Source organism: Podarcis pityusensis (genome assembly GCF_964106645.2).
Source record: "Podarcis pityusensis genome assembly, chromosome: 5".
Lineage (NCBI taxonomy): Eukaryota > Metazoa > Chordata > Lepidosauria > Squamata > Lacertidae > Podarcis > Podarcis pityusensis.
Window position 1 is genome coordinate 80,368,728 of NC_138032.1, and position 24,995 is coordinate 80,393,722.

Below are 24,995 nucleotides of genomic sequence, written 5' to 3' on the forward strand. Positions count from 1 at the left end.
TGCTCAAACCTCAGTTAGAGGATTATTGCTGCTGAAGCAATATTTGAAACTCTGTCTTTGTGCACCCTTTAACCTGATCCCAGGGTGAAGCAGTGCCATATAATCTTGCAACTGTTGCCTTACCTCAGCCTAGACCTTGTCCCAGCTCCCCAAGTTTTGCTCTGTTTGCTGAAGCCTAGACCTCTACCAAGAACCACCCAACAAAATTGCTCAAAATGGAACAGTTTGCTTCTTTTGAGTGAAAAAGGATGGTCCCAAATCATATCAAGAGAGTGGCCGCTCAAGATTGTTGTAAAAGCAACGGAGCTGGGATAGCTCAGTCAGTAGGACATAAGACTCTTATTCTCAGGGTCTTGAGTCTGAGCCCCTCTTTGGGGGCTGCATTGCAAGGGGCTGGACTGGATGACCCTTGTGGCCCCTTCCATTCTGCAATTCTATGAATAGATAAGGAGCAAGATGTGTGTCAGGTGGTGGAGAGGCATGTAATGATAATGAACCGGGGCAGTAAAAACTGTTTCAATAATGGTCAAATATGCCCACATGTCATTAGCTAAACACATAGGTAAATGTTGTATCATTATCACTCTAAAACAGTAACTTCAAGATAAAATACAGTATGGAAAGTATAGAAACAGTAATGGAACAGCGTATTATTCCAAATGTAGCGAACCTACAAATTCAATGGAACAGTCCAATATACGGTCGTACCTTGGTTGTCAAACGGAATCCATTCTGGAAGTCTCTTCGACTTCCGAAAATGTTTGACAACCAAGGAGCGGCTTCTGATTGGCTGCAGGAAGCTCCTGCAGCCAATCGGAAGCTGCGTCAGATGTTTGGGTTCCAAAGAACGTTCGCAAACTGGAACACTTGCAGCGTTCGGGAGCGAAAATGTTTGAGTCACAAGGCGTTTGGGATCCAAGGTACGACTGTATTATTAGCTTCTTGGCTTCTATACTATCAGCAATCCTATTACTCTTTGGAATTTGGTACACAATGTGCCCGAAGTTCTCTAGGTGATTCGGTCAATTAAACAGATTTTTGAATGATTTCTGTATATATGAATGAAAAGGTTCTAAAAATTAGTAAGAAATTATAAGATAGTATAATTAGTTTAATGTCAAGTTTTGTACAACAGGAAAATAGAAAAGGTAAAGGCATTGGGGGGTGGGGTGGGAAATCTTAGGTGTATAAATGTAGGAGTGTATGGTGAATTGTATTATATTTTGAACTGGCATTGTTTTGTAATTTTTGTTTTTTCAAAAGACCATATATAATAATGTTATGTTATCAAGTAAATTCAATAAAAAATTAAAAGCAAAAATAAAAATAAAAAATAAACAGATTTTTGAATTCTGCTTTAATATATCTATAAACACCCATAAAGACAGTCAGATCAAAATTCGCACATTATTAACCGAGCCACACTGCATGAGATGTCATTCCATTTGCCATCTGGATACAATTCTATGCAGTCCTCTTCCACCCCATTGGGTTCTTTTGGTGCCCAGTTTGAATATTCCATTGTTTCACCATTAAGATGCTTGAAGATGCCTTCTGTCTCCTGGTCATTCATTCCAAAAAATACTTTTCTTCCCGTTTTTGCAGAGAGTTTCAGTGCAGCGTTGTTTTCATTTTCATTCCTTGGAGAAGCAACCTGGCCACCAAAATGGTTACACGTCGCTTTTGAAGTCTCATAATCGCCGTCATCTCCATTAGTCACAAATAGTTTCCCTCCTACTCTTGTGCTGTTTGAGAAAATGTAACCTAGAATGGCTAACAGACAATACAATCAAAATTAATTATTTCAAATGTGCTTTCGTCATTAATAGCCCAAATTTAGGACCTGGGCCTGATCCATACAGCAACTGCTGTACATTTAGTTGCTCAAATGAGTGGTTTGGTTGCATTAAGGACTGTGTAATGTCAGAGGATGATATTAATGGCAACCCGTACATCTTTCATCAAGATACACAAACAACTAGCTTACCTTTCTGGGTTTTGCTTGCAGTCAGCTGCAAAGCCTTCAGCTCTCCTTGTAAATCACTGATTTGAGTTTTGAGCAGCTCAAGTTCTAAAAGGCAAAAGGACAGTATTTTTCTTGTTCTGTTTAACACAAAGATTACAAAGGAAGAATCTGCTTCAGAAGTGACAAATCTCAAATCCACCAATGACCTTCTCCCTGCCCCATTCAGTTTCTCATTGTCTTAATTCCAGAAGAGTGTTAGTCTTTGCAGCAAAATCAGCAGTGTCTTGGCAGAACTTAAAGACTAGCAAATGTAATGTCGCATGCATTTTTGTGGTTCAGAAGAGCTCACCTCATCAGATGCATAAAGTTGATAGTGTACACAATGAACCATCCATCAAGGAACAAGGAAGCTATTTTCAAACTATAACAAATCAGGTCAGGTCTGGTTCAGAGACTCCACCCACCTCCCTTACCTAACCATAGTGATGTTGAGGCCAGAATCATAGCAGGCTGAAAAAAATGGCACCATACTTCCTTGCTCATCGAATCATAGAACTGTAAAGTTGAAGAGACCACAAGAGTCATCTAGTCCAACCCCCTGCAATGCAGGAATCTTTTGTCCAAGGTGGGACTCAGCCCCACAACCCTCAGATTTAAGAGTCTCATGTTCTACAGGCTGAGCTATCCCAGCTCATGTGTATGTGTATGAATTGGTAGTGTCACATGGGACTTTATATGAGACTGTTTGCTTCCATCAACTAGAATCTGCTTGAATCAATAAATGAAACATTTCTGTTGTTGATTGAAGTAGCAGTTCTAAAGAATCATGGGAGTACAAAGCCTCAGTTTAACCAGACTGATTTTGCAGCTGTAATCAATTGGCCATTTTAATTAAGACAGATATCTAAAGCAACTCTAGACTTTAATACACTTATATTTCAATAAAGACATATCCTCTCCCATCGTTTGGAATGTTTTACTTTTCGTATGGAACCACAAAGTTTAGATTCTTATTAGCCTTGTGTATGGAACCCAGACAAATTTCAGTAAAATCTCTTGGCTTGTGTGTGTCTGCAGTTGTCCACATCCCTTACCTTTTCCTCCACAGTCACCTTTCTGACCACTTTCCCCTTTAAGGCCAGGAGGCCCTGCTTTTCCTGGGGGTCCCTGCATTCCTCGTAAACCTGTCATTTAATCCAATGGATAAACAGAAAAAGATGAACAAATGAGCAACATAATGCATGGGCATTCTTGGGTTATAGTTAAACATATGACTACACCAACAAATAGTTATTTGAAAGGACATTCTGCGGCAAACTGGGGGTCTTCATTGTTGCCCAAGTGTGCTCTATGTTCCACCTCTTTGGAGGAGAGGGACCAGCAGTCTTTTCTAGTCGTGTTATTTGAGATCCCTTTTGCGTGGAGAAGCCACAGGTGGAACATGGGGCCTTCTCCATGCCAGGTATGTGCTTTGTCACTGAGCTATGATTTCCTCCTAATACTGAGAAAGCAACCAAGGGTCTGGAAACCAAGCCTTATAAGGAACAATTGAGGGGGATGGGTATGTTTAGCCTGGGAAAGAGGAATGGGAGGATATATGGTAGCCATCTTCAAATATCTAAAGGGAGGTCACATGGAAGTTGGAGCAAGCTTGTTTTCTCCTGCTCTGGAGGGTAGGACTCAAACCAATGGCTTCAAGTTACAAGAAAGGAGATTCCGGCTAAACATCAGGAGGAACTTTCTGACAGTAAGAGTTGTTCAACAGTAGAATGGAATCCCGAGGGAGGATGTGGTCTCTCCTTCATTGGATGGTAATCTGTCATTAAGATTACCGCCTTAAGAGCGGCAAGCCACACCCCCTGAGCCAGCCCTCTGTACGCGTGAGGCTGAGAGCCAGCCTCCGTGCGGGAGTTGGGGGCGGGAAGCCCGCAACCCCACCTCCTCCCTAGGGTCATAAATGGCTTTAGTTGAGATCTTTGCATTGCAGGGAGTTGAATATATAGCCCTCAAGGTTCCTACCAACTTTACAATTCTATGATTTTATGACTACCATTGGATAGCTCTTGGAAATTCCTTATGCCATACCTTGCTCTCCTTTTTCACCTTGAGGACCTTCCTTCCCATCTCTTCCTGGCAGTCCATTGCTCCCAGGGATGCCTGGCAATCCATTGCTTCCAGGAATAACCGTGCAGGCTGGCACTTTCTCTTCACAGTTGCATTGCTCGTGATCTGACATTCTCACCGATGACACTCCCAGCACAAGAATGCAGAGGACATGGTGTTGCATTTCTCAATGATGAGATCTAAGGCAAAGCACAACAGTATTTGTATAGTTAGTTGAAGGCGACATCTCTGCCTGGGGCCATGCCAGATAGTACATCTGAGCTTACATAAAGCGAGATGAGCGCCGCAACCCCAGAGTCGTTCACGACTGGACCTAATGGTCAGGGGTCCCTTTACCTTTACATAACTGAATCCTCTTCCCTACAGAGAGTTCCACACACACAGCCAAAAAAGGTCCTCAGTAGTCTTCTCTCACACACCAGGAATTTGTGTATAGGAATCTTTTTTTCTCAGGGGCAAATTCTATCACCCACTTGCAGTCTAGTTTGGTTTGGTCTGACTCAGATTTTGCCACCTCATAACTGGGCCATTGTTATCCTAAGCTAAAGTGGAAACAAGATCTTACAGCGGTGGTCACAGGTTTCAAGTTCTGCAAGGCAAATACTTAAAACATAGATTAGGATCTTCAGATTTCTCAGGCTTATTTGCCACAGTTAGGGTCAAACTAGATGGCATGTTATCCAGTGCTTTATTGCTTGTATGAATGGTTTTTTAAAATAATAAATAGCAAGAGAAGGGTAAACCTGACTTCACCCGTGGTATAGGTTTCAATTCGTGCAAAGAGCACATCGCTATTTACTCCCACTGCCCCACCCCAAATCAGAGTGAGCATGAGGGGTTTTTTTTGTGCGGTGGGGGGGGGGGGAGTAGCAGAAATGTGGCAGCAGGTCCTAGCATGACCTACAGTGCTCAGGAGACATTAGTCCTCTTCAGGCAATTAGTGTCAAATGTGTGCAGGAGAAAGTGGGCCACTGGTCTTCCTCCACTGCTGGAAGACTGCAGTGGTTGAGCCTGCTCTCTCTGTGTAGGCTCCCACACAGTACTGACATACTAGCAAGCCATTCAATGGCCGGGTACACACCATGTATCTAAAGCACATAACTTGCCCCAAAGACGCATGGGAACTGTAGTTTATTAAGGGGTGCTGGGAACTGTAGCTCTTTGAAGGTGAACTAAAATTTCCAGGATTCTTTGGGTGAAATCATGTGCTTGAAAAGTCCAGTGTGTATGCAGCCAATGCCTGTTAGCAGGAAGCACTCGCTGATCCCTGCTAGCAAGAAGTAGAAATCTGCTTGCTCTTTCCATTGCAACAGATTCATTACAGAGGTGGAGATGTATGTGTATAACAAACTAGGTCAGCAGTTGCAAAACCAGTTAATCATCAGTTTCATTCCTGGAAACGGTTTGGAGTGGTTTACCCCACAAAATCGAAAGTTTGCTAGATGTTCACCATAGGCGAGGGCAATTGACCTGTGACCCTCCAGGAGTTGCTGGACTTCAGTTCCCATGCTCCCTGATCATTGGCTATGCTGTTTGGGGATGATGAGAGCTGGAGTCCAACTACCTGTGGACAGATGCCATGAACTGGCAGGACAACAGGGAGGAGGAAGGGGCTCCTGCTGAGGGGTGTAGCTGGGACTGGGACAAATTGGGGCAAGCAGGGGATGGGGATGGAGAGGTTGGTGTAAGGCCTTACAGGGTGGGGGTCAGTGCACAGGAACCAAAGCAGGAGGACCCGTCACCAGAGCCAGAGGGGCCCCTGTCTCCATGAACTCAATGAGTCTGAGACATTGGGAACAGTGGGAGATGTGCTCTAGGAGGCTGAGGCAGGCAAGGGCCCACAGCCCAGTTCCCAAGCTGGCCAGGTGGGGCTCGCTAGCTCTGGGAGAATGTTTGTGATTCCTCTGCTGGAGTAGGCTTAGAACAGGTGAGGGTCATATTGCTCATCAAGTCCAGGTGCTGCAATCAGTATGCAAGGCACCAAAGGTAAGCAGAACTGAGGTGCTGTGTCTGCTCAACTGCCTATGTTGAGGGTCCTTGACTTGGATGCTCCTGGATTTCTACAGGACTGTGATTTGGGTTTGACTCTGGACTGTACCATGATTGCTGGACTTTAGACTTGGTTACTTGGATGGACACTGAACCTCATTTCCTGACCTTCAGACTTTGGACTTCACTTGTTTGGATTGACCCTTGGACTTTGAGCTTTGGACGTGGCACAGTGACTTGCCACCAGGTAGGCCAGGGCTTCAGGACACCCTACGGGTGACTGACTGCCCCTTTAGTATATGGGGGGGGGGATTTGAGAAACACCGTTTTTGATTATTTTATCCCTGCACAAGAGTAAAAGAAATGGATACCTATGAGGACAACTCTACCTATGTTACAATCATGGTGACAGAGTCAAGCAGAAATCTTGATAGGTTTGAATTTGAGACCTTAACTCATGGGATTATTAGGCAGGTCACTCTAGTCTCTTTATTGCCCAATGTTTGACGTGACATTTATCCATGTGGGAAAGGTCGGCTAATCTGATGATACATGTGTGTTAAACTGCTCACCCTGTTCCTGTAAATAAGGAAATTAGTTTTTTAAAGGCCACTGTGAAGTGGGTTGGAGTATATTCTGGGAAATCCAGAGTTCTGACATCTGCCAATGCCAGCAGCTTAGTTGATTCAGATAAAGTACACGAGAACAGGAGGTGTGTGACCCTTATGGGAAATCCATCTAGGGTGGCAAGCCAGATTTTGCCGAGTGTTTACCAATGGGGGCTTGTATAATAGCAATGCCCTGTTGTTAGTCCTCAGGATATAGCAACCAGAGGTTATACGGCTTCAATTACGGCATGACACGGCTAATACCAACTGCTGGACCTATTTATGTGTGAATTTAGCTACCTCAGGCTTCCTTAAACTCAGCCCTTCAGATGTTTTTGGCCTACAACTCCTATGATCCTTAGCTAGCAGGACCAGTGGTCAGGGATGATTGGAATTGTAGTCTCAAAACATCTGTAGGGCCGAGTCTGAGGAAGCCTGAGCTATCTCCAGGCTTTCATTTGAACAGGTGAAGTCTCAAACTGTGTAGGGGAGAACAGGCACACAGCCCCCTCCCCCCCGCTATGTCCCAGTTTATATCAGCATTCCCCCCCCAAAAAAAAATTTGGATCTCCAGCTGTTTTTGGGCTACAATTCCCATAATCCCTGACCACTATTCTTGCTAGGTAGGGATGATGGGAGTTGTAGTCTGAAAAACAGCTGGAGACCCAAGTTTGGGAAACACTGGTTTATACTATTACAGTGGTACCTCGGGTTAAGTACTTAATTCATTCCGGAGGTCCGTTCTTAACCTGAAACTGTTCTTATCCTGAAGCACCACTTTAGCTAATGGGGCCTCCTGCTGCCGCCGCGCCGCTGGAGCACGATTTCTGTTCTCATCCTGAAGCAAAGTTCCTAAGCTGAAGCACTATTTCTGGGTTAGCGGAGTCTGTAACCTGAAGCGTATGTAACCTGAAGCGTATGTAACCCGAGGTACCACTGTAGTAGCAAAATGGCTCCCATCATGCTAGTTGAGGTGGGGGTGAAGGGAGGGTTTACACACTGTGGCATCCCCAGGGACCTTGTCTGTCCCTGTACAAAGTCACAGTGCACCCTGCTGTGGGGTCTGTCAGGCCTGGACCATTCAGACTCAAATGTGTCAGGCATCCACCTTCCATATTGTATGCCACATTTCCACAGTTCAAACCATGCTCAAGGCAGATTACAACATAAAAAAAATCATAAATCTGCAACATAACAACAGTAGTCCTAGACAATAAATAAAGTTAAAAAGCACACAGCCAAACTAAACCATTTCCACATAAATCACAAGATCTAAAAGAAAGATACAAACAAATTAGCAGCAACAACCCACACCCCAACAAAAACAGTACCCAGCCCAAGAATCGGTTCAGTAGCCTCAGCTTCTGCAGCTGGAGTCAGTCCGAACTGCACCTTCCCAGGCCAGGTGGAAAATGCCTACAAGGCAGGGAATAGATCTTCCAGGACTCACAGCCAAGTTGGTCTCTTCAGGACTTATTCTCATAACAGCAGTGTCCCCCCATGTGACAATTTATTCTTCGCTATGGCAGGGATGGGAGACCTGAGGCCATCCAGATGTTGTTGGACTTCAACTCCCAGCCAGCATGATGATGAGAGTTGGGAGCTCAACAACATTTGGATGGCCACTGGTTCCCCATCAAATGCATCCATAGACTCCATTGGGGTTGGGGTTAAACATGCTCACTGCCTTTGTTGACCCCAGATCTTCAGTGCCAGGTTTGTTCCTATCTACATAGTGTAGTGCAGGCATAGGCAAACTCTGCCCTCCAGATGTTTTGGGACTACAACTCCCATCATTCCTAGCTAACAGGACTAGTGGTCAGGGATGATGGGAATTGTAGTCCCAAAACATCTGGAGGGCCGAGTTTGCCTATGCCTGGTGTAGTGCCACCTTTTCATATGAATGGCTTCATGCTGATCACTGGCCCAAGTCATACCATTGCCTAAAGTGGAGCCCATCCCAAGGGCCAGCACGGTTACAGATCTTATTGCACCATTCAGACACCAGTCCCATTTTTCCACTGCTCTCCCCCTACCCTCACCGACCCACCCCAAATTAAGGCTGCTTCCTTCACCCTGCTGAATGCCACTCCTGACACTGATTTTGGCTTCTTGGTCATGCTGGGTTGTAAGGAAGCGGCTTTTCTAAGAACCGATTGCCAATTGACCCAAATCAGTCAGTGTTAATCCTGACTTGTTTGCTCTCTATATGTATAATGCGTTTGCAGAGCTGAAGCCAAGATGCTCAACTTCATTTTCCCACCCTCACTCTCATCCATCCAGCAGAGTTATTTATTTCTTGAAACATGATTGCTTTGTTCCTTGTTATTCCTTTATACCCATGCCAGGTATTGATGCAGACTTCCAGTGTCAAGTTTCAAAATCCTGCTGTAGCTTATTTTGTTGCCTGTTTGGGTGCATAACTCAGGAGTAGGGGTAATAAGCTTGGTCAAGCTGGATTTTATAGGAGTGAAATAAAATGAAAACATGTCAGATTTAATCCTTGGGGGTATTGGTAGTTTCGGCAAGTTCAAACTTAGATAACATGATATATCAGTCTGTATAAATAGCAGCGTATCTATACGAAAAGAAGTGTCCCGTATGTATTTAACTGCTTAAGAAAATTAGTAAGTGACCACTCACACCACCAGATAGCAAAATAAATAACTTTTAGCCAATAGTTGGCAGATACTGCCCCCCCCATAATACAATCTATCTTGGACCTGGTCCTCACCAACTGATTGACACAGCGGAAGTACTGGGAGCCATGGGAGGAAGTTTATATTGTCCTCTTGAGTTTTAGAATACAGAGACAAGGGAAGGTTGAGTGCAGTCAGACATGCAATCACAAATGACTTGAGGAAGGACATCCCAGTGGTGGGTACTACCACTGAGAAGACCCTTTTGTCACCATGTGATAACTGTCTGCTGGTCATGAAATGACCACTAGGGTCTCTTTGGAAGATCTTAAAGATTGGCTTGTTCTGCACCAGGAAAGGTAAGCTGTTGTAGTACATGGGGTTCCTAGGTAGTCTCCAAAACTGCTGCTGATCAAACTCAGACTTGCTTAGCTGCATCATGTTCCCCCAGGCCATGCCCTGGGCTCAAAGTCTATGGCATGGCTCAAGGCCCCACTATTCATTCACCAGGGAATACGGCCAACCTTGAAATACGAACCTCTTCTTTCCCTGCGATCCCTCTTTTAACTCTGCCAAAAGTGATTAAGATTTTGGCACAGCAGCAACACAGCAGATTAACAGGGTATTAACATTGCAGGTTAGTTTGTGAAAAGTCACGATTTATACAACAGTGAAGAAAAAATTACTAGCTTACCTTCTGCAGATCCACTCCAAGTATGACCTAGCAAAATCTGATTATAGTACCTCCCAGCCCCATATCACTTAAAAGTGGTTTACGGCCTGTTGGATCCACCCACTCTCTACCTTCGTGTGGGAATCGCATCTCATGATCCTACCCCCATGTACAAAATATGTAGCAATGGCTCTCAGGTGAAGAAAAGTCCAGATGAAGCAAGAACTATCTGGGGAAACTGCCAATATATCATTGAAGTTGCTATTTGTCAAAGCAAATATTTTCCCCCCCTCGTTTTTAAAGCACAGCATTACACAACAGTGTTGCAACATAATATGGCTTTGGCTGCTACTAAAAAGACAAATTTCACTTGAGGGAAAGTTGGATTCAGAACTAAATCAAGCAAACCAAAGGTATTTCTGTATATCTTTTATTTTAATCTTGCACACTGTTTTGTTAACTCATACAGGGAAATCCGGTTGGGAAAGATGGGACTCCACAGCGCCATCTGGTGTCACAGTGTTATATCACATATAAAACGCATATAAAACGCTTTTTACCAATCTAGCTGAGTCCTTAGTTTGCAAGTTTTATTCTGCAACCACTCAATTTTGGTAGAATTTGAGCACGAAGTTGGCAAACGTCCTTTCCCTGCGTCTGAAGTAGTAAAATAGTTACCACTTCATGGGGTCATTAAAAAAAAAATCCTCCATCCTTTCTTTTTAAAAATCCATACAAGTAGAAAACGAGACCATTAGGGAGAAGGCAAAATGGGTGGTACCTGCTCAGCAGTTTTTGCAATATTGTGAGACCCATTTATGAGGATGTATAGATGCATTTTTGCCAACTGGTAGTCTCAAGTGCCCCTATTTTCCAGGGACAGTCCCAGATTTACAGAAGCTGTCCCGGTTTCTGATTTGATCCCAGAATGTCCTGCTTCTCCTTAGGACTTCCCTATTTTCACTGGAATAATGTTGAAAGGTATGTAGCCTTTGAAGGTCGGGGAAGGATTTCTGTAACAGTGAACACAGTGACACCAGCTCCCCCAGTGTCAGGTTTTCTGCTACTGCCTGTGTGGCTATTTGTGCCACATATTTAAAGTAACAAAAATAAAATGAGAAGAAGCAGAGGTGCGCGGCTCTGTGCGTGTAGGACGCTGTATTGTACACACCTGCATAAGTGCACGTTTGAAATATCCCTGGGGGAAATGCAAAAGAAAAATGTTGTTCCATAACAACTGGAACAATAAGGGGGGGGGAGGGGGTAGTTGGTGAAGTATCTGAGATTTCAGAAAGTGAAAGGCCAGGAAATGGTGGAAATCAATGCCAAAAATGGAGGAGGGACAGAAAGATTTCCCAACTGATTCTGCAGGTTAAGTCACTCCCGGTGTTCAGATGTCATAAATCAGGTTATTATTCCATAAATACTGGAATAAACAAGTGGAAATCGCAGGTGGAATGAGCAAGTGGGAATGCATGTGTTTGCTATTGCGTTGTGTGGCTTCAGAGTGAGCAAGATGGTACCGTAATGAGCAAACAGGCTATTGTGTGTTGTGTCTCTTGAAATGGATGCCTGAGTTGCGTAAAAAGAGGACTATGTCAAAATACAGACAGAGTGGAGGAGATGGTTTCTTGCTTTGTACAGGAACTGGGGGCCAGTGGATAGTCCCTATTCTCTAACAGGGTTCGCATTGGATATTCCCAAATACGATTGGAGATCTTGCATATCTTGCAACTGGGCAGAAGTTGGCAGCCAAGATTAAAACTCGCACACTATTAACCGTCTTTCTGTGCAGGACTTGTCATTCCACTTGCCATCCTGAAATATTTCAATGCAGTCCTCCTTCCCGCCAGCATTGTTTGGCTCTTCGCTTGCCCAGTTGGTGTAATTGACTTCATTGCCGTTCAGGTGGGCAAACGTGCCTTCTGACTGCAAGTCGTTCATCCCCAGATAAGCTGCCTTGTTGTGACGAGCAACTATTTGCTGGATGGCTGCATTCTCAGCAGAATACCTCGGAGAGGCAAGCAGACCACCGGCCTGGAAGCAGGTCGCTTTGGCTGCCTCAAAGCTGCCTTGGGAGCCGTCGGTTTTGAATAGCTTCTCACCAACACTTCGGCCATTTGGGAATAAATGAGCTAGAGGAATAGAGAATCAGTTACAGCTGCATTAAGTTTTGGCTTCATTGAATGGTACTTGATTAGTTATTCTAATAGTGCAAGGCAGTCTGGGAAGGTTGTACAAACGGAAGCTCTAGGTTGAGCAAAAGATGCTATGATCCCTGATCCTTTTAAGAGGATATAGCAGGGATTGCACTTGGGGTCTTCTGCAATGAGAAGCAATAAGAAGGTATGGTCTGATCCCTTTACTGGAAAAGGATTAAACACATCTTTCTTCCACACCAACTTGCATCTTGCAAGTTGAAAGAATCACTGAACTTGATGGAAAATGTATTTTGAGCTTACATTTTAGCTAGCTAATGGGTGGCACAGCACTCTCTGCCACTTTTGTTGATTCATGCTGATGCTTAGTTTATTAAGATGAAGTTTGGGTAGTGTCTTTTAGTTTGAACCTTACGAGTTCACATTGATATTTGAGTAATCTTTAGTGTGGGGACTTATCAAAGTGCACTGTCTCTCTGCTGGTTTGAAATGCCCTTGGGAAATGTAAACCACTGTTGTTAGAACAGCTGCTAAACCTGCTGGGACTTTAACTATATAATTATGTACAAATATGAATGGGAATCAGGTTTGTCATAAATCATACAATTAATGCTTTGGTCATAAGAAGCTTAGCAGTTCTTCCCATGTCTAATCCCCACGTCCAAAGTCAGAATCAGGTTTAACTCAATGATAGCAAATCAGAACTAATGACCTTATTAGCAATGTAAAGCCAACACAGTTACCATTTTAGACAGTAGGGGCCCTCCCTCAGTTGGCAGTTCAACTTTCAAATAAAGTAACACCACAGTGAAGAATTTGTTAGCAGCTGTGTGTTTGTTGTGGCATGACAGACAGTGCATTCAACTGCCCAAACCCACCTTCAGGGCTGTTTTAGATACAGTCAGTAGCAGGGCCGGATTTAGGTTTGATGAGGCCCTAAGCTATTGAAGGTAATGGGACCCTTTATATGTCCAGCTGTCCTTTATCAACAACAAATTGTCACTTTTTTGTGTTGAATATATGTTATATTATTATTATTATTATTATTATTATTATTATTATTATCTTCCCCAGCCACTCTGGGCGGCTCCCAACGAAGACCAAAAATACACTAAAAGTGTAATTTATGGACCTAATAGGTATCTAAAGCCATTTGCACATAACAAAATATGTATTTTATCAAAGTAATTGTTGAACTGAAATACAATTAAGAAGTTTATCTTACATTTGCAAAATGTACATCCAGTTTTTCCCCCTTTAATTTTTTGGGGGACCCCCAAGAGAGTGGGGTCCTAAGCTATAGCTTGTTTAGCTTATACTTAAATCCGGCACTGAGTAGGATCAGCTGAGCTTCCTTCCTAACAAACTAATCTATACAGAAGGAGATTGTTTTGCCCTTTTGGTTGGGGAACCTTCAGACAGGCAACCCTGCCCTTGCCACTTGAAGTGGTACAGTCCTGAGAAAGCTTACAATCTGTTGATTTTATAAATTATCTCTCAGAGCTTTAACTCCAAGAGCCAGAGCAGCTGGATTTAGGCTGCATCATATTAAAATCAACATGTAGATCCCTCTGCAGGACACTTGATAGATAACTTCATGCATTTCACAGAAAATGATATCTGATATCCACATTCTCGCCAGTCCACTCCATTTTCTCACCATTTTGGTTCCTGAGCATAGCGTTTCTCAGAGCCTCCACTTGTTCTTTCAAATGGGCCACTTCAGATTCCAGTTGCTGAAGTTCTAAATGATGTAACAATAAAGACAAAATTCTTAATATTGAGATGCAAAGCATATACTGAGAAAAGCATGACGAGAGGAACCACCTCTGTGATAAGCCACAAGTGCAACGTCAAAAACCTCTGGATTCTCCGCCTCTGATTCTCAGCTTTTGAAAAAGTACTTTAATAAACCCAGCAAGTAATGCAGTTCAGAAGTCAAAGCTGCTGATTTAAAAACAAGTCGATGACCCCAGTTGTCTAACGAAACTATTTTTGCCTAGATTCAGCTGGGCAGGGGAAGAAATTGTTTGCTTCACATTTTCATGCAAGCCTACCTGATTAACATCTCCAAAAACCACACACTAACCAAAACTGGAATCCTATCAATCAGCTGTCCCAGAGCTGGTGATTGAGGCCACCTCCATTTATTTTTCTCCACTAAATAGTTTGTTCTCAGCAGGATTCTGGTTTCTCTTTATTCTATTTCTTTAGTAAACTTTTCCAAAAACACAAATTGGAGAAACAGTAGATCAAAATTAAAGCAAAATGGGTAAGTATTATCAGGCTTAAGTCAGCTCAATAAATAGATTCCTGTTTGTTTGTTTGTGTTTGTTTGTTTTTAAAAGGACTATGCAAATGCAATCCCGGTTGCTCTGTGCAAATGCTGCAAATCACCACCACCACCTATTAGGAACTTGGACCCACATATCTTGTTTGAGATGTGATTGTTCTCACCCTGATTGCGGCGCAGGTAAAGGATTTTGCCAGTGTGGTTTCTCTAACAGCACTCTTAGCAGATCATGATGGAAACATGATACTATATCAGGCATAGGCAAACTCGGCCCTCCAGATGTTTTGGGACTACAACTCCCATCATCCCTAGCTAATAGGACCAGTGGTCATGGATGGGAATTGTATTCCCAAAACAACTGGAGGGCCGAGTTTGCCTATGCCTGTACTATATCCACCAGGTATGCTATTATAGGAATGACATAGATGGAGGCATTTAGGCAGACTTCCTTACAGGTGTAGGACAAACTGCATCAGCAACTGAGTACCTATAGAGAGGGGAGTCTTAAACTACTGACATTATTGTTATATAATGAGCAAAAAAGCCAACCGTTATTCCAAACTGACTGGCATAAAGCCTATTGTGGGCATTTCTTGGTGATAGCTGGGGAAATACAGTGTGGGCAAGTCTTGGAGCCCCTGACCATGGGAATGCTCCTTTTATAGGTTTACAAAATGTGTACACTTAGAATTTTTTGAAACTGAAACAACCAGATAACCCTGGTCTACCTAGGTCTTTGTACTGACAACCATCTTCTTTCAGTGACGGATGCTTTCTGTAGTGCAATGCGTCAGTGCGTCTGGCTGTTCACTGGGAAGGTTGGTGGTTCGAGCCCACTCAGGGATTGCTGTGGGTAGGATCCCTGCACAGTGGTACCTCGGGTTACATATGCTTCAGGTTACATACGCTTCAGGTTACAGACTCTGCTAACCCAGAAATAGTGAAAATAAAAAAAATCCTTCCAGTAGCACCTTTAAGACCAACTAAGTTAGTTCTTGGTATGAGCTTTCGTGTGCAAGCACACTTCTTCTTGCACACGAAAGCTCATACCAAGAACTAACTTAGTTGGTCTTAAAGGTGCTACTGGAAGGATTTTTTTTATTTTGACTATGGCAGACCAACACGGCTACCTATCTGTAACCAGAAATAGTGCTTCAGGTTAAGAACTTTGCTTCAGGATGTGAACAGAAATCATGCTCCAGTGGCGCGACAGCAGGAGGCCCCATTAGCTAAAGTGGTGCTTCAGGATAAGAACAGTTTCAGGTTAAGAACGGACCTCCGGAACGAATTAAGTACTTAACCCGAGGTACCACTGTATTGCAGGGGGTTGGACTAGATGACCTGTGGGACCCTTCCAACTCTACAATTCTATTATAAGTTTATCAGATCAGGTTTTCCAGAGTCAGGTTTTTTGAAGAGTCATCAGGAAGTGGCATTTCCCCTTTTGGGTTGTTTTTGTTCTTTGGTCATTTGTTACTAGTTGGTTTAAATGCGCCCTCTTGTGGTATAATAAAGATAGAACCAAAATAAATGTGCAGTTAGTTTAGAAGTGATGGATTTTCTCATCAGTTGTCACAAGGAAATGTCGCCACAAGGTGAGATCTTTCTCTGTAATTATTTGTCAGAATAAACGTACTCCCTCACAGTGCAGATACAGCCACAGAAAAGGCAATGTTTGTTTGCTTTAGGTGAAATTATATCTTGATTTCAGGTGGCTGTAACTTTACTACTAACCTGGTGAAGGAAAGTGAAACCATTGAGATGATGCCTTGTACTTTGCAAATACTCTTACATGAAAGCAGGTTGCATTCAGTGGTTGTCTCTTCAGTGCCCAGAATGACTTGTCCACCAGAGAAGAAAGATGGCAGATTAGCAGGTAGCTAATCTATGAATAGGCTCCTACCTCTTGCTCCATGGTCTCCCTTTGGTCCTCTTTCACCTACTAGACCCCGATCTCCTTTATCGCCTTGAGGCCCAGCTTTTCCTGGAGGTCCCTGAATTCCTTGGGGTCCTGGAAATCAAAGAATTAAATGAACAGCAAGAAACACGAGGAATAACAGGAAGTAAGAAATACGAATCCATGGTCAAGTTCTACAAGAACATCCGTTGCATGGACAAACTTTTAGATGCCGATCAAACCTTGAGCGGCCGGTCCAATTCTGGTGGTGATGCGCTCATACTTCGGCATCAAATACAGAAATACTTGTTTTGGAAAGTTCTGACTAATGGCTAGTGGCTTCTTTTACACTGAGCCACGAAGCTCACCTCAGATTGCCTTATTGTAAGAATCGGCAGCCGTATCCCATCCCATCAGGGCTACCATTGGCCCCCTAGATACCAAACCAAAGCCAAGAGGGGTATCCCCCAATAGTGACAATTAGGATAGTGTCAGGGGCGGCAGAAATGACAGTGGTCCAGTTTGGAGACACACACATAGTGGTAGCATCCCAATGCTGGTCACTTCGCTCCCTCCTCAGATGGTTTCCCAGTTGTGGTCCCTCCCCTCTTGCTCCCATTCTAAGGTGAAGTGGGAGAGTACAAACGCAGGCAGGCAATGATCTGGAATTTAAAATGGCCGACAGCGCTGTAGAGCTCCACCAGGCAATGGGCCTTTTAAAGCAGTGCTGCCTGGTTGGGCAGGGCAGGGGCCAATGTCCGGATAGCCAGCAAGTTTCTGCCCTGGCGACGCAGCCGCTGGCTGGGCTGCCACGGTCTTCAATGGGTATCTGCCCCCATCCCCAGGGCATAGGGAATTCCCTGCAATGGCTGGTCAGTGTGTGCGGTAAAGAGGCTGGAATGCAAGGGGCCACAAACGTCGCCCCCAAGAAGGCGATGAGCAGCCATTGCTGTCCAAGGTCCTTACTACACAACAGTCATTTTTTAAGGATTGAAGTTGTTGAGTTTTTTTTAGGATTTTACCCCAGGAAATAAACTGCCACAGGGGCCAGATTAAACCAGGTTTAGGCCCTTAAAACAGACTTTGGACATACCTGCACTAAGCCCATCCCTGACAAGTCTTTGTAACTGAAATATACTCAGAGTCGCAAAGTGATTTCATGCTCTTTATTCAGCTCATAGTGGTGAGGAGGAATGAATAAATGTCCCCTCACAGTATCTGCTTTATATACATTATTTACACAATGGGCTGCACATGATTGGCTAATTCTGGAATTCTACTGTAAGCCAATCAGGTTGTGGATTCACTTCTATCTGGAGCAGGATTGGGTGGTTCCTGCCAACCAATCATACTGCTGCATTGTTCTAGGACCAATCAGACTGCTGCATTCTGAATCCTATTGTTCTAGGACCAATCAGACTGCTGCCTTTTGGATCCTATTGTTCTAGGACCAATCAGACTGCTACAGTTTGGATCCTATTCAACTCAGTACATAACACCCCTCCCCTCTAAGTTCCAGTCCTGCCCGGGAGGTCGCATTCATAGTCCTCAAGGTATGCCGGCGGCCTACGTGTGCGTTGTGGCCTGGGGTGTTCCCTGGTCCGGGCTCCGGGTTCTGGCTCGTGTTCCAAGGATGCTGGCTGTGATGCGGCTGTTTGGTCTGGTGCAACCGGCTCGCTCAGTCGTGGTTCTGGTTCCGGTGTCCTTTCGGCCTCACGGGTCCTCTCTGTATTTACTGATTCTGCCTCTCCTGCTGGCCCCTCCTGCTCTATGGGCCTCACTGCCCCGCTGTTCCCTTGGGACTCCTCTGACCTGTCCTCCTCCTGGTTTTCTCCCGGGAATCGTCGCCGTATCTGGTCGCAGTGGCGGCGCCAGCATTGCCCCCCATCCGTTAGCACCTCGTACGACACGGGGCCAGTGACCCTGGTGATTGTGGCGGGTACCCATGCTGGGCCTGCCCCAAAATTCTTTGCGTACACTGGGTCCTGGGCCTCGAAGGTCCGGGGGTTCCTGCCTTCCCCCACCACTACCTCATCCTGAGCTCTATCGGGGTGAAGGCGGTCCAATCTGATTGCAAGGCGCCGACCCATTAGTAGTTCAGCGGGGCTCCGGCCAGTCGTTGAGCTGGGGGTGCTGTGCTGTGCTAGAAGGAATGTGGCAAGGCGGTACTCCCAGTCCCCTTGCGTCATGCGGCGAAGGGTGTCCTTGGTGGTCCGCACCATGCGTTCTGCTTGGCCATTGGTGGCAGGGTGGAACGGCGCCGAACGGATGTGGCGGATGGCGTTCTGCGCTGTGAAGGTTTGGAATTCTCCTGACGTAAATGCAGTCCCGTTGTCTGAGACGAGAGTGTCAGGGAGCCCGTGGGTTGCAAACAGCCTGCGTAGTACCCGGATGGCTGCGGACGTGGAAGTGGACGGTACCAGTGCGACTTCCAGCCATTTGGTGTAGGAGTCCACCACTATGAAGAATGTTTTCCCCTGAAAGGGGCCAGCGAAATCCACATGCAGGCGTGACCATGGTGCTCGGGCGGACTCCCAGGACTGGACTGGGGCCCTTGGGGGATCTGGGCGGGATTCTTGGCAGGCCTGGCAGTGTTTGACCCAGGCCTCTATCTCTCCATCGATCCCCGGCCACCACACATAACTCCTGGCAAGGGCCTTCATTCTTACTACCCCTGGATGTGTCTCGTGTAGGGCTGTGAGGACCCTTTTGCAGAGGGGCTGGGGAACAACGACTCTGCTTCCCCATAACAGGCACCCCTTGTGGGCCGACAGTTCATGTTTGCGGGTTGTGTAGCCGGCGAATTCTGGCCCGGGGCTGCTGCTGGGCCATCCCCTCCACACCCAGTCCAGGACCCGGGAGATGACCCTATCTTTCTTGGAATGGTGTGCAACTTCTTGTGCCTGAATGGGGCGGTCGGGAAGCAGCTCCAGGCTCATAACCTCTTGTGCAGGTGCTGGGTCAGGGCCTGTTTCCGGTAGTGGTAGCCTGCTGAGGGCGTCCGCATGGCCCATCGCCTTCCCAGGTCGGTGAATCAGTGCATACTGGTAGCTGGCAAGGAAAATTGACCACCTGAGGACGCGAGGAGACAGCACTTGGGGGGTCTGCTTTTCGGGGGCAAACAAGCCAAGCAACGGCTTGTGGTCAGTCACCACGGTGAAGGGCCGCCCGTACAAGAAATCATGGAATTTTTTTACTCCCTTTACGATTGCCAGACCCTCCTTGTCGATTTGCGAGTAGTTCCGCTCGGTTGTGTTGAGTGTCTGGGAAAAGTACGCCACCGGTACCTCTCTTCCATCCGGGAGTTGGTGCCCCAGGACAGCTCCAATGCCATAGGGTGAGGCGTCGCATGCTAGCACCACCGGCAGCCTCTCGTCGAAGTGTGCCAAGACCGAGTTTGAGACAAGCAAGTCCTTGACTGCCTGGAATGCGGCCTCCTGGCGCTGGCCCCACACCCAAGGGGCCCGCTTGTCCAGGAGTCTGTGTAGGGGCTCCGCTACCGCCGCCTTGTGGGGAAGGAAGGAATGGTAAAAGTTCAATAGTCCCAAGAAGGCCTGAAGTTCAGTCTTGCTCTTGGGCGCTGGGGCATCACAAATGGCCCGTACCTTGTCCCCAGTCGGGTGGACCCCTTCTGCGTCCACCATAAATCCCAGAAAGTCCACCTGAGGCACTCCTAGTAGACATTTTTCCCGCTTCACCTTGAGACCCGCCGTCTGGAAACGGTGCAGAACGGTGCGGAGGCGGTCCTCAAACTCCTCTGGTGTGGGGCCGGCAATCAACACATCATCGAAGAAGGGGGTGACGCCAGGAATCCCTTTAAGGAGAGAGTCCATTATATTCTGGAATATGCCTGGTGCCACGCTGACACCGAATTGCAGCCGCTTTACCCTGAACGCTCCTCTGTGCGTCACAATCGTCTGTGCCTCTGCTGTGGCCTCATCTACTGGCAGCTGTTGATATGCTTGGGCCAAGTCCAGCTTGCCAAAAATTTTCGACCCAGCCAGGGTGGCAAGGACATGGCTGACCACTGGCACTGGGTATGCGTGGGCCGTGAGGGCCTTGTTTATGGTACATTTGTAGTCTGCGCAGATGCGGACCGAACCATTAGGCTTGACGGGTGTGACGATTGGGGTTTCCCAGGGAGCATTAGGCACCGGCTCCAGCACTCCTTGCTCTACGAGTCGGTCCAATTCCTCGTCTATACGGGGTTTCAAGGCGAACGGGACCCGGCGGGCCTTGAGCCTGACCGGTCGTACTGCGGGGTCAAGCTGTAGCGCAATGGGGGGGCCCGTATACTGTCCCAATTTCCCATCGAAAACCCCTGGAAATTCCTTGCATATGGCGTCCACGTCCACTTGTAAGCTAGTGTGGTTCACCCCGGTGACAGCTAGCCCCAGTGGTCCAAACCATGCCAATCCCAGTAAGCTAATGTAGGGGCCCTTGACCACAAGCAAGTCCAGTTGCCGCGTCCGCCCTCGGTATTGCACCCTGAAGGTCCCCACCCCCATTGTGGGGACCTTACGTTTCTGGAAGTCCCGGAGGGTGAATGGGGCCGGCCTGAGTTTGGGACCCCCAGTGGGACACAGTTTCCTTAAGGTCCTTGCCGAGATTATGGATAGAGTTGAACCCGTGTCAAGCTCCATGCGGCATGGGGCCCCCTCTATCTGTACCTCTACATAAATTTTCTCTACGTTGGGGTGGGGCAACTGGTATACCTGGAAGTCCGTGAGCTCCGTCGAGTTGCCTTGGTGCGTTGGGCCCCGGGACCTGGGGCTCTTGGATTGGTCATCTGATGCCTGGTGTCGGGTGGGCCGAGCCCGACACACCCGGGCGATGTGTCCCGATTTTCTGCACTGCCTGCACTCTGCGTTGCGGAAACGGCAGGTCCTCCTCTCGTGACTCTCCCCGCAGCTTGCGCAGTTCCCTCCTTCTCGTCGAGGCAGCTGTGGTCTGTGCGCTGCTTGAGTGCGCTGCTGTACTCGGTGCACCTCCTCCCTGTCGGATCCTGAGTCGTCGGTGAGGTCTTCATGGTGGACCCTCGGTTGGGATGGCAGGCTCGGCCGTGCCTCTTGGGTCGACCTCTCGGCAGCTTCTGTTGCCAGGGCCTCCTCCAGAGCGACCTGGAACGTTAGGTCCTTCTTAGCGTAGAGGCGCTGTTGCAGCTTCTCATCCTTCAGGCCACCGACGAGGCGGTCACGAAGCATGTTCTCCAGCTCTGAGAAGTTGCAGAACCGGGCGGCTTGGCGGAGAGAGGTCACAAACCCAGTTATGGTTTCCCCAGGGGCTTGCCGCTTTGCGTAGAAGGCATTTCGACGAGCCACCACTGAGGGCTGCGGCGAAAAGTGCCCCTTCAGCTGTTCCATTATTGTTTTGTATGGAACAGTAGCGACGTCTTCAGGCGCAAGGAGAGCCCGGGCGATTTCAAACGTCTCCTCTCCGCAGACGCTGAAGAATATCGCCCTCTTCTTGGCGTCTTCTTCGTCGGTGACCCCTTTGGCTTCTAGGAGGAAGGTGAAACGGGAGGCGTACGCTTCCCAGTCTCCAGATGCTGGGTTGAATGGCGAGAAGCTGCTGTTGGCTGCCATTCTGAGTTCCTTGTGCCCCGGAGCTGAAGCCTGGATACACGGTGCGAGGCAGCGGTGCGGCAGTTGGCGGTGCTGCGGTGCTGTGTGTGGCAGTCAGCTCAGCGGGATCCCATCCTCGTCGCCAGTGAAATATACTCAGAGTCGCAAAGTGATTTCATGCTCTTTATTCAGCTCATAGTGGTGAGGAGGAATGAATAAATGTCCCCTCACAGTATCTGCTTTATATACATTATTTACACAATGGGCTGCACATGATTGGCTAATTCTGGAATTCTACTGTAAGCCAATCAGGTTGTGGATTCACTTCTATCTGGAGCAGGATTGGGTGGTTCCTGCCAACCAATCATACTGCTGCATTGTTCTAGGACCAATCAGACTGCTGCATTCTGAATCCTATTGTTCTAGGACCAATCAGACTGCTGCCTTTTGGATCCTATTGTTCTAGGACCAATCAGACTGCTACAGTTTGGATCCTATTCAACTCAGTACATAACAGTAACTGTACCTTGATCACCCTTCTCTCCTGCTGGACCCGGCAATCCATTGCTCCCAGGCATTCCAAGAATGAAAGGGCACGTGTTGTCCTTGCCTGCAGTGGGGACTGTGCTTTGTGAGAATGCCGCCGGCAAGATAAGGAAGCCAAAAATCCAAAGGAATCCCATGCCTAGAAAGTTGATTTTAGAAGAATGCATGTATAGCCTTTTCAGCATAATCTATTGCCGTTTTTACAGAGAACAGTTCTAAAGTGATTCCAGTAGAACAGTTGTGTGAAATAATGATTTTGTTAGTTTTGAATGGAAAAAAATCTTATATGTAAGATATAATTTCAGGTACATTTGAGTCGATTGGCAAATGCACATAAAGAGTAGTAACTGAGCCTATTTGAATAAAAGCTCAGGAAACGTGTATCAATAGCACCAACAGGAGGTTTTGTACACTGAATGCTCAACATGGCATAGCCTCCCTGTAAGTTTTGCACACATGATGCACAACATGGAAAGTTTCAACTAGGGATGGCCAATTCTGCATGTGTTCATTCATAAATCTGTTCCATGCCATTTCTACTTTAAGATGTGACTTTCTAAAAAAGAGATCTGCAAACACACACAAAACATTTTTAAATACTTCCTTCACCTCAACATATGGATTTGTAGTTGCATTTTATGCTAAAATAGGTGTTTTATAATCCATTGTGGGGGGGAAATTAAGCAAAACTTATTATAAGAAATAAGTAATATTCCAAAATAACATTTACATCACAAATGCATCTGAACTATATAACCATGCACGATAACAGCAAATCTCAAGGGGGGGGGGGCTAACTGGGGCTTTAACCCTTTGCCCCCAAATACGTTACCAGTTTGGATCCTCTCACAGCTGTCATTTGTATTGAAAGGAAAGCCTATATTGGTGCGAACAGGGGCTTTTCTAGTGCAAACAGCAAGCACAAACCTCTGATTTGGATGGGGACCATAGCGGGCCCCTCTTAAAGGCTAAAGCCCCCCTAACCAGCTTGTGATCCGAAACCTTCCCTGAAATTATTTGGTTTAGGAAGCCATTCACATTTGTGAATAGTGTTTCACCTACCTACATTCTGATTTGCAGCAGTCTGAAACAGTTTAAGACAGAAACCCCCTTGCTCTGCTTGCTGAGATTGTAAGCAGCCCTTCTCAAACCTGGGTTGCCAGGTGTTCTGGAAGTGTAACTCCCACACTCTCTGACCACTGGCCGTGCCAACTAGGAATGATGGGAGTTGTAGTCCAACAACATCTAGGGACCAACCCAAAGTTGAGAAGGGCTGTCCTAGAGGTTGCCCCGATACCTATAACTGAAGGTGCTGTGGTCTGAACCTGTACTTATAAACCTAATGTGCTTATATACAAAATGGCTTTAAAATGTCATAGGGAAGATGACAATTGGGGGATTTTGAGGTGGGATTATGAAACTAATTGTGGTCAGAAAAACCTCAACCTTCTCTGAAAATAAAATTAGAAAATGAAAATAACAAGATATATAAATGATGAGGGAGCGCATTGGTTCAAAACCGTATTAAGAAGATGTTATAGGTTCTGTTAACAGAGGGAAGATGGCGCAATAGCTGCCAGGAAGGACACTGCAAGATTTCTTCTAGGCAAGTCATAGAAAACCCATCTTCAAATGAATTTATTATTATTTTTAGAAGAGGCATCCCTCCTGTGTGAGAGTTTTCTCAGGATAGGTTTAGTGGTCACAATTTTTATAAGTGCTTGTATTAATCATCCTTGACGTTTAAAAGGTCTTGAAAAATATTTTAATCTAACCAATTAACCAACTAAGGCTGTACTCCTATACCAGTTACTTGGGAATAAATCCAATTGAAATGAATGAGGCTGAATTCTGAGTAGGGTTGCAGTGTAAATGTTGCAGCCCCAGTACACATGCAAATAATATTTTATGTAAAGTATTTAAAATCCTGCCTTTCATCCATATGGAGACAAGGACGTGGAACAACAAGGAAAACACAAAGATATAGTAGCACTAGAATTTTCAAGCAGCTTAAGGCTGCTAAAAACAACTCACAGCGGAGCAGGTTAAACACTCAAGACTAAAACCCTTGCAAATATATCTTATTTATCTATTTATCTATGCACACACAGAGAGAGATTGTATTTTCATGTGGCATAGATATCTACTTCCTCCATGTGCTTTGTTTACTGGCAATCTCTTTGTGGCTGGAATCTGGCCGAAGCAAAATTACATGGGAGTTCTTTTAAAATGAAGAATGCTCTCTCTCTCTCTCTCTCTCTCTCTCTCTCTCTCTCTCTCATGTACAGGCACAGAAAAGGTTCCTGTTTTCAGGATCACACTTACCTTCTTCAAATCCAAATTTGTTTCAATATTGGAAGCACCCCGGCGTCCTCTGTGTTTATCTCTCAAGTGAGAATATTCTCTCTTTTTTCTTCTTCTACCCACTGTGTTGAAATTCCATGGAGCAAAGCTCAAGTCCCCACCCACCCCAGAGAACAAACAGTCTGGAGCTTCCACAATGTAAGATACGGTGGGTTTTGGGTCGTCCCTCTCCC

At 45.9% G+C, this 24,995-nt stretch overlaps 2 protein-coding genes across 3 annotated transcripts; both read right to left on the minus strand.

Annotated features, from left to right (window-relative positions):
• Nucleotides 1–1,342: 1,342 nt before the first annotated feature.
• Nucleotides 1,343–10,178, minus strand: LOC308476913 (pulmonary surfactant-associated protein D-like). Of its 2 annotated transcripts, XM_081005096.1 has the most exons (5): nt 10,021–10,178; nt 4,052–4,269; nt 3,061–3,150; nt 1,988–2,071; nt 1,343–1,773 (listed from the first exon to the last, which is right to left on the minus strand). In XM_081005096.1, the coding sequence occupies exons 2-5, from the start codon at nt 4,251–4,253 to the stop codon at nt 1,394–1,396; spliced, it is 756 nt and encodes a 251-aa protein (XP_080861222.1). In that variant the 5' UTR covers nt 4,254–4,269; nt 10,021–10,178; the 3' UTR covers nt 1,343–1,393. The 2 variants fall into 2 exon arrangements, with proteins under 2 accessions (XP_080861222.1, XP_080861223.1); XM_081005097.1 differs by lacking the exon at nt 3,061–3,150.
• Nucleotides 10,179–10,413: 235 nt separating this feature from the next.
• On the minus strand, nt 10,414–24,900 carry LOC308476917 (pulmonary surfactant-associated protein D-like). The gene is made up of 5 exons (XM_081005110.1): nt 24,784–24,900; nt 22,439–22,597; nt 16,355–16,462; nt 13,819–13,902; nt 10,414–12,134 (listed from the first exon to the last, which is right to left on the minus strand). Exons 2-5 carry the CDS (start codon nt 22,593–22,595, stop codon nt 11,758–11,760), a joined length of 726 nt encoding a protein of 241 aa, XP_080861236.1. The 5' UTR covers nt 22,596–22,597; nt 24,784–24,900; the 3' UTR covers nt 10,414–11,757.
• Nucleotides 24,901–24,995: the final 95 nt, after the last annotated feature.

What these genes read in the sequence shown, in the direction of transcription:
- LOC308476913 (XM_081005096.1), bottom strand. Translation starts at nt 4,253, where the DNA reads ATGCAACACCATGTCCTCTGCATTCTTGTGCTGGGAGTGTCATCGGTG. An exon ending in AGGTGAAAAAGGAGAGCAAG is followed by an intron (nt 3,151 to 4,051) that starts GTATGGCATAAG and finishes ATTAAATGACAG; the next exon opens with GTTTACGAGGAATGCAGGGA. An exon ending in AGGTGACTGTGGAGGAAAAG is followed by an intron (nt 2,072 to 3,060) that starts GTAAGGGATGTG and finishes TTTGCCTTTTAG; the next exon opens with AACTTGAGCTGCTCAAAACT.
- LOC308476917 (XM_081005110.1), bottom strand. Translation starts at nt 22,595, where the DNA reads ATGGGATTCCTTTGGATTTTTGGCTTCCTTATCTTGCCGGCGGCATTC. An exon ending in AGGAGAGAAGGGTGATCAAG is followed by an intron (nt 16,463 to 22,438) that starts GTACAGTTACTG and finishes TTTGATTTCCAG; the next exon opens with GACCCCAAGGAATTCAGGGA. An exon ending in GGGAGACCATGGAGCAAGAG is followed by an intron (nt 13,903 to 16,354) that starts GTAGGAGCCTAT and finishes TACATCATTTAG; the next exon opens with AACTTCAGCAACTGGAATCT.